The sequence below is a fragment of the Rhagoletis pomonella genome, unplaced genomic scaffold (assembly GCF_013731165.1).
Source record: "Rhagoletis pomonella isolate Grant_MI unplaced genomic scaffold, Rhpom_1.0 Rhpom_scaffold_00007, whole genome shotgun sequence".
In the NCBI taxonomy this organism is placed as follows: Eukaryota; Metazoa; Arthropoda; class Insecta; order Diptera; family Tephritidae; genus Rhagoletis; species Rhagoletis pomonella.
The window spans coordinates 52308291-52317652 of record NW_023458561.1 but is presented as its reverse complement, the minus strand read 5'-3'; the positions used below and the strand labels follow the sequence as shown (position 1 = coordinate 52317652).

Genomic DNA, 9362 nt, shown 5'->3' with positions numbered 1-9362 from the left:
TCTGTGGGGGCTGTGACAAGTGCCCAATTGGCAAATCAAATACGCTAATTAATCTCATCAAATCAACTAGAAATGCTCTTCTTTGCAATACAACAAATATGAAATAAACCAACAACGCTAAAATCATTCTACATACATTTGTATGTATGTATGTATATAGAGCAATTACAATGAGACAAAACCTTTGAAATAGTGAATACTTGATGCGAAATCAAAGCCAAAATAAACTTAGAAAAGCATCACAAAAGCCAAAGTGAAAAAAAGCACACGCACACTCCTAAAATTTACTGAGGCTATGAAATCGTCAGCAACATGCTGCAGCAACAAGATCTCAAGGGATAAAGAATTTAAACGCAGAGGCATATGCACATTAGGGTGGTCCAAAAATGCATGAAAAAAGTTTAGTTGGAATCTTTATGCTCTCACCCCCTAGAATTGGTCTATACAGAAAAAATCATAACTCTTGTTTTTATTTTGAAATCCAAAAAAAAATATAGAGGTTGCTCAAAGCTCTCAAAATTTTCCATGTAATATTATATGGGAAAAAATCACTTTTCGTAGAAATGGTATAGAATTCTTAAAAATCAATATTTTTCGATCGAAAAGCTCTGTTTCTCTGCAGGAGATTCCCAAAAAGAAATATCGAATTGTCCATTTAACAATTGTTCATCGCAACTATAATTTATAGGTCCGCCAAAAACCTACAAAAACCCCGAAAAATGCAATGGGGGACCAACGAAAAATCGTTTGTATTAAAAAATAGTTAAATAAACAATTGGGTATTGTTATTGAAAGTCTCGTGAAGAGCTTTCCGGTTGAAAAATATTGGTTTTCAAGAATTCTATATCATTTCTAAGAAAAGTTGTTTTTTCCCATATAATAGTACATGGAAAACTTTGAGCGCTTTGAGCGACCTCTATTTTTTTTAATTCCAAAATAAAAAAATAGGGTTATACTTTTATTCCATATATGTAGTATAATCCTAGGGGGTGAGAGCATTAAAATTCCGGCTTTACTGTTTTTGTATATGCATCCAAGTGACAAATAAATAGGCTACCGCAGAATTATTTACAAAAAAATTTAGAACAAAAAGTTGTAAGAATCAAAAAACCAAAAAAAAGTGACACAAAAAAGGCGGCAACAACAAAGCAGCATCAGCGCGGCAGCAACACACACGTCCACCCCTTTTGGCTTCAGTGTACGTCGAAAATGCCACCTGACTTGTAGGTAAATGTTGTTAATGTTGGTGTTGGCGCTGCTGTTGCTTTACTACATACAAATAACTACGTACATACATATGTGTGTATGTAGAAGCATTCGTGAAACTGAAAATTCTCAGCGCAATTATGTGTTGTAGAAATTGGTGCTTTTCCGCAGTTGAAACTCAACAAAAAAACTATGATACAAACTGCCAGACAGAACCAAAAAAAGCAAATATTACATATCCACATACACATATATGTGTGTAAGTGTGTTGGCATGTCGCGCCGCTGATCGGTTCCGCCGCCCAGTCGCATCGAATCTAATTCAAACCCAATCCAATTCAATTCAATTCAAGCCGATACCATTCGATGTGATGTGCGCTGGCAAGCAGCAATCGGCCTAATGCTGTTGCTGTTATTGTTTTCTATTTGTTAAAGCCATTTCAGCTACAAATACCCTGCTGTTGTTGTTGCTACTCAATGTTGCCACAACTTATGCAAACAAACACATCTTTCATACATACATATATTTAAATATGTATACATATATGTACAAATATATGCTAGTGTTGTTGCTTGCTACTCATCGCCAACATTGTATCTAAATATTTACATACATACATACATGCATACATACCTGTTTATTGCCACTTCACTTGGCTGCATAGAATTTGTGGCGCGTTGTTGTCTTTGTTGTTGACTTTGTTGTCGTTGCTATGTATTGCCATTGCTGTCGTCGTTTAGTTGTTTAGTCAGCGACGGCGCGCATTCGCCACTAAAAGTGCCTTAATTCGATCTGATCGAAAGGTAATTTTTTAATTGATACAAATCACAACTCTTGAGTGATTATCGAAATTCGGAAGCGTGAACACGTACATAGATCGATTGCGTCCGCAGCGAATCGGGTATTACTCTTTTTTTGTGATTTTCGAATTTTTCCTTGTGAATACTACATATTTTATTTTTGCTGTAAGGAGCAATACATAATTAAAATTAAAAATATTTGTGCAAACACTTTGTGCGTTACGTTATTTTAAGCGTAGATATCGTGTTTGTGTGTGTGTGTGTGTGTAACTTTGAGGACAATCGTTTTTGTGTAGACCAAATAAATTGAACGTAGTTGCTTTCTTCGATTTAACTCTTTCCAGCCAAATCCTTTAGGGTAATCAACTCACATAAATATTTGGATTATTTTCTACTGCAACCTCTACAAAATAAATAAAAATGGTAAGCAAAAAATTATGAAAACAATTAATCAGTCGGCACTTTTATGCATAAATATATAGAAAATATATATTATATCTTATGCAACTCAATATTCGTTGAGTTCTGGGGATTATCTACATACATAAGTCGTAAATTATACAGTGTTGTTTTAAAAATTCTTTGTACTAAAAAGTACTTGAATTTTTTAACATATTTTTAAATTTTTTTTAACATAATAACAAAGGATTAGGTGGGAAAGAAGCAGTCTTGAATTATGAATGTCAAAAGTTTCTCAGAAGGGTCTTGTTGGTGGAACAAAATATAAAGAACCTTTTCTTTTTTTTTTTGTGACAAAAAATTGAATTCTCAAGATCTAAAAAAAATTCAAGTTGCTCAAGTTGTTAACTCAAGAGAGTTTTTTCTAGCGCCATACGCAAGTCGGCGAGATTGTGAGACACTTCGTCAGCTAGACTGATTTTATTCAAAAATGTTTATTTAAGTTTAAAATATTTAGAAATAAGCTAAACTGAAAAGCAACACGCAAAGCGATGAAAAAACTTTAGAATAATAAATTCAAAAACGCCACTCTAAGATCAATCAGTTTCATACCTAATGTGTAAACGACAAGTAAAAATGTCGATCACAAATGTTAAAGTTAATTTTGTTGCTCGGATCGATTACACAGAGAAAAAGTTAAATTACGTCAACTTAACATCCTTCAAAACGTTTTTAGGTTATACATGCAGGGTTGCCACTTTGGTAAATTATTACCAAAATTTGTAGAAAAAAATTGGGTTGGAAAAGGGTAATTTTTGTTTCATATTGGTAGATTTTTGTTAAAACGATTTTGCCCAAGTATTTTAAATGATTCTTTAAATAAAAAAAAAGATGGAAAGTAATGCAATTACACGCCAAAAATCTGTCAAATGAGAGTTAAAGTAAAACAGATAAAAAACGCAACGCAAAAACGTCACTTCGTCGAAACTTTGATTTGGCTGAAAGATCACTAAATAATTACTAAAACCTCTTCAGTGAAAAATAATTGCGTACATATTTAAATACTGCGTTGTTTACTTCCATTTTTTAACAAATACAAGGTTCTTTGTTTTCACCGAATTCTGTTTTTGTTTACAAATGCAACCCTGCCTAACGCGTGACACTTTTCATGAACTTGCAGGAAAAAAAACTCCGGACTAAATCCTGTAACTTCTGACTAGGAAGAGTTGCTCAGTTAGTAGTTACTCTCTCAGAAGTGTTCCCAGTTACAGGCTTTTTGTCTATAGAACCGACTTTCTGTATGTTCTGACTAAATGCGCAAACCGTGAAAAAAAGGTATTTAGATCTGCTTCAAAGCCGACGAAGTTTCCCATGTAGTTGATATGGGAAAAAGGCAGCACTCTTCAAAATACAAACTTCTTAAACCTCTTTCTTTCGGTGATTTATTTTAAGTATGGTTTGCAGACAAACCGGTTTCGGCGTTATGCTATCTTCAGTGTCATTTTTTGTTCTCTTTCTTTAGCTTACCTATATTTTCTTTAAACAGTTCTGTAATATTAACTATTTTTTATAGGTCCCCCAAACCCATAAAAAATGCAGTGGAAGGACACATAAAAAATCGTTAGAATTAAAAGTGTTTTTACCGAAATAAAACACATGGAAAACTTCATGGGCTTTGAGACAGTTCTAAATATCTTTTTTTCACATTAAAATACTGGTATTCTTTTTTACCATTCAGAAGTATCCTAGAATCCCAAATCCTTTCTTTTTGGATTACCCTAAAGTTCTTACTATACTCTATTTAAACAATATACCTAATTTAACTTCGTGGCACCTCCAATACAAACGGATTCTGGGAAAAAGATAAAGAAAAGAGGTTGTAGTTTGATATTATTTTGAAGAGTGCAGCCACCTGTTTAAAAAGTTAGATTCAAATTATTTTATAATTATATGAATTATTACAACATTGGTATAAATCGAAATGGGTTTAAAAATTCTTCATTTCTAAACTACATGTAGAGGGTTGGCTTCCTATTTAAAAAGTCAAATTCAGCTTGAACTTAGGAAAATTTTTTAAATTTAAATATGAATATGGGTGCCAGACGAAAAAGATACTGTTCGCAAGGCAACACATCTCTGTCCATCTCTCGGAAATATTACTTTAAATGGTGCCACACTACAGAGAACTCATTAGGGTAAATATCTAGATCTAATTATGGATAGGAAATCAAACTGGGGACCGAACATCGATGAAAGGGTCCACAAAGCCACAACTGCCGTATACTCCTGCACCAGGGGTATTGGCAAAAACTAGGGTCTGGAGCCCAAAATTGTAGCATGGATCTACACCGCAGTGGTAAGACCAATTCTTTACTACGGGGTAGTATTTCTATATGCAAAAAATATGGCATGTAGTATCGCCATTAGGCTTAACGCGACCAATAAATGGACGCACCAACATATCGGTCACTGCAAAATTCTGAACGACCTTACTCAGTTTCCGGCAACCGATTACATACCACCCACCCCCAATTTCAAGAATGGTCAATGGATGCAGTGAGGAAGAGCGGATCCATCCACGTCTACACGGACGGATCGAAGCTCGAAAAAAGAGTAGGTGGTGGGGGTTCCGCCTACCTCATTTCTGCAGTGTTTTTCAGACGGAACAGTGGTCCAGTGTGATTGATTCCTAGTCTTGGCATCTATATCTTCACTGACAGTAAGTCAAAAGTAGTTACTCAATGCCACCGATCTCTCAACGTTATGACTGAGACATTCAGCACACACGTCGTCTGGGTACCTGGCCATTGCAACATTCAGGGAAACTGCAAGGCTGACGAACTCGCGCTTCATGGAACGACTTTTCCTGATACAGACATAAGCGAATCCCTCTTAAAACATAACACATAAAACATCTACTGAAATAAAAAATTCATAGAAGTTGCCAATGAAAGATGGCGAATTTAACCGACCTGTCATATTACCAAAGCACTCCGGCCCGCCATGGACGCCCAGCGCACCAAGACTCTCCTTAATCTAAGGAGGCAGGACATTCGCATAGTGACTGGAGTTCTCACTGGACATTGTCTGATCGGATTACACGCAACTAGACTGGGCGCGCCCTGGAACGACTACTGCAGAAGTTGCATGGATGTAGACGAAGAGGAAACCATCCCACATCTTCTCTGTCATTGCCCCGCTCTGTCAAAATGGAGGCAAAAGCTTGCGGGAGCTTTTTCTTCGACGATCTCGATGACCTGGAAGAGGTGAACGTCAGAAGTCTTTGCACATTCTTGCTAGGCACCAAATCGTTTACAGGGGATGGGGATAATTAAAAAACCTCATGCGATATCACAAAGGAACCTGTATCTAAGTGAGTCCTACTTCTGGACTGCCGCTCAACCTAACCTAACTTAAACTTGAAAAGTCGAATTAAATTAAATTATATACAAGTGAAAGTGTTAGGCGAAAAAGTGTTAAGCGGCTTGCAACCATATCCGTATCAATCGCAATAGTTTTGAAAAGGTTTTATTTATTAACTACGCAAAGTAGGGTTGCAACCGATTTGTAAAATTTATGTGAACTTGGATTGAGGGAATTATGTAGGTAATTAAAATATGTATCTCAATGTGCGTGTCAGACAAAAAACCTTTAAGAATGTTTTAGTCTGAAAATATTTTGAAGTTTGAAGTTGAGTTTAAATATGTTAAATTTTTTAATTTAAATAAGTTACACCTAACATAACATGCAGCAATTTCATACACTGGGCGAAGCGGGTGAGAGCAAACTTGTATTCTATAAGCAGATTGAAATCTTCCCAGTGGCAGATTATTAGTATTATTATTAGTTTATGAGATGCGGCGAGAAGTAGTAATTGCGCTTTGATTTTACTGAAAATTGCTACGTAGTCCCTTTGTTCAGGAATGAATAAAGTGAATATGAAGAATGGAACAGAATACCCAACCTATTATACTAGAAGAAGAAAATCATTAGATTTTATTCGATTTAGTATTTTTTTTTAACTGCTGAGCGTGGCAGTAGACCGTATTTGATCAGATTCCAGATTTAAGTTTTCCGACTAAGGCTATATGGTACAAACCGAATTTCATTAAAATCGGACAACTTTCATCATAACTGCCCCCTTGTTGATGTACAAGCTCGACAATAATTTTCTGCATCGAGCTCACTGTGTTTTGAACCTGTGAACTCCGGGGTATAGAAAAAAAACAGTTTTCTACAAACTCTTGCTGTTTTCTATCCTTCCTTGTCAATCGAACTCGATTCAAGTGCGGCGGGCTTTGTATTTATTTATTTAATATTAGTAGAGTTCTCGGCTCCCAGCTAAGACCAAAAGTTTTTAAAAAATATGTCTGTAGCTTAGTATTTTTGGCGCCCTTGCAAAATAACTACTTTTATAGAAAGGCGTGCATTTACTGTTATTCGCAACATTACCTGGTCTGCATGTTGGCTTTGTTTTTTTTTTTCTTTTTTTGGGATACATACATACATATTTACACAATAAACGCAAAACTATTCTGATGAGATCCGCGTAGTTTAAGGTTATTATTGGCCTTATTAAAAAATTTTACATAAGTATAAAAAATTCTATTTTTTTTATTCCTTTCGTTGTAAAGAAAATTATAAAATTCGCCTTTGAGGATTATAGAGAATGTGTTGCAAACGAAAAGGCACTAGGAAAACAAGGCAACGCAAAATGCCACATTCGTATGTTTGTTGGTACTTTGTCATAAATTTTCAACGCCAATTGGGTCACTTTACTCGCCAGCAATGGCAAAAGAACTGCAAATGAACGCTGTTCAATAATAAATAAACACACATGTACATTGCTATATACATATACGATCACATTCACAATTAAATATGTACATATGTACGTACATTTCTACATATGGCTGAATAATAATAAATAAAACACGCGTAATTTAACGAGCTGACAAATTTTGTAGTCCACTTATTAACGAATGAACAAAAAGGAAAATAAAAATAGTAAACCAACTCAGTGTAGCAGCATCAATTTGAAAATAGCCCAGTAAATTTAGACCGTTACAAAAAAAAAAAAAATCCTGCATCTAAATTTCGTATGCGGACATCTTGGATTTTAGGGGTTTTTTGGGTTGTTAGCAATGTGCAAGCTTATTTTGGCATTTTTCATAAAAAATGTTAAAAACACGCCAACTACTTATATATGAAAATACACAAGCTTTCTTCTCTCTTTATAACATTCCTTTTTTTTTAATTTCTCGTTTTTTTTTCTCTGTTTAATTCTTACAGACTGAAGCAGAATACGATAAAGAACAACTGAGAAGTATGCTTAAATATCAATTTATTTCTTTTAATAAATTACGATCGCCAATTTTAATTTTATACACACATTTTTACATTGACAGTTATGCGCAATGCCTTCAAGGCATTCGATCATGATGAACGTGGCTATATTGAATACAGTGATGTGCAGACCATTCTCGAGATACTTGGACAAAAACTGGATGAAAAAGCTATTAAGGCGCTACTTAAAGAGGTCGACAAGGCGAACTCTGGTAAACTGGATTTTGGTCAATTCTGCAAATTAGCCGCGCGCTTCGTTGAGGTCGAGGATGATGCACCCGCCTTGGTTAGCGAGCTGAAGGAAGCGTTCCGCGTTTACGATAAGGAGGGTAAAGGTTACCTGACGGTACAAGTACTTCGTGACATTCTACGCGAATTGGACGATAAATTGTCAGCTGCCGACTTAGATATGATCATCGAAGAAATTGATGCTGACGGTTCTGGAACTGTTGATTTCGATGGTGAGTTTAAGTGTGACGAATACTTTTTTTTTTAACATTAAAAATTTTTCATAAACATTTTTTTATTATAGAATTTCTACAAGTGATGACAGGTAAAAATTTCTATGATTTGACGTTTAATCGCCATTTTGTGTTCGCATCCGATGATGTACCCCCCCGTCATTGCTGGACACCCGCATGCAAGGCACGCGACTGTCCTACACGTCGTCTGCGCTTGCATCGCCGCATTGAATGGCATTTTCAGCGCTTATTTGAGCAAATGTGGCGTCCATTGGATGTGTGGCACAAACCATTCAACTCATTTGCATGTTCCACCTTTGCTTGTTCCACTGCTCCAACACCAGAATCCTCTTCCCACGCCCACCCGGCTGAAAGTTTTAAGCAAAAGTCGTACAAAAACGACACTGTCAACATACAAAATAAAACAACAACAACAATAAGCAAAGAAGGCAATACTCGTACGAAATTTACACAAACATTCAACATCCAAAAAAATCAAACAACTCCAACGAGTTCACATCGGTGTTCGGGCTGTTGTTATCATTCTACATTCCGTCCGCGGTTCCCTAAGTGGGTACCAATTCTCACTTTGTATCGTGAAATAATACAGAATCCTTTCCGTCGCCGCGCTCGCCTCATGATTACCCATAATTGAATGTCTAGTTGGTTTGCTGCCCGTAGCTACTTCCCTACCGTTAAACAAATTTATGTTTGACTAATGTGTTCTTTATGAGTTGCTCCAATGGCATAATAACTCACATTACCACCAGATTGCAAAACTTTTCACTGCCCTTTATATTAAAACGTATGTGGTTTCATTAATAATTTTGTATTTTCTGGTCTGTAGGTTAAGCAACGAGTCTAATTATTCAAGTACAAAATGTCGTAAGTGTCACCGTTGTGTTGCAGCAATGAAGGAAATTTTCGTATTCTAATTACTTTACCAAACAACTTTTTGTTAAACACTTATTTTTATTGTTAAATTTATTTGAGTTAATCACTATCGCCCTCATATATTTAAATAAAAAATAATAAATGCCACAGTGATAACGTAAGAATTCAAAATTTTATTATTTTTGATTTGATTAACTTAATGCTAGCGGAGATCAAAATGAATGCAGGTTTAGTATGCATGTACGGAAAAATATTA

The 9362-nt window shown here is 35.5% G+C and overlaps 1 protein-coding gene across 1 annotated transcript; it reads left to right on the top strand.

The window, feature by feature from the left end:
* Positions 1-1867: 1867 nt before the first annotated feature.
* LOC118744010 (troponin C) lies at positions 1868-9270 on the top strand. The gene is made up of 6 exons (XM_036476772.1): positions 1868-2107; positions 2351-2429; positions 7698-7731; positions 7814-8212; positions 8284-8304; positions 9060-9270. The coding sequence occupies exons 2-6, from the start codon at positions 2427-2429 to the stop codon at positions 9062-9064; spliced, it is 462 nt and encodes a 153-aa protein (XP_036332665.1). The 5' UTR covers positions 1868-2107; positions 2351-2426; the 3' UTR covers positions 9065-9270.
* The last annotated feature ends 92 nt before the right edge of the window (positions 9271-9362 follow it).

Excerpts from the sequence above, each read along its gene's own strand:
- LOC118744010 (XM_036476772.1), top strand. Across the intron at positions 7,732-7,813 it reads CGATAAAGAACAACTGAGAA|TTATGCGCAATGCCTTCAAG; the intron begins GTATGCTTAAAT and ends TTACATTGACAG. Across the intron at positions 8,213-8,283 it reads TGGAACTGTTGATTTCGATG|AATTTCTACAAGTGATGACA; the intron begins GTGAGTTTAAGT and ends TTTTTATTATAG.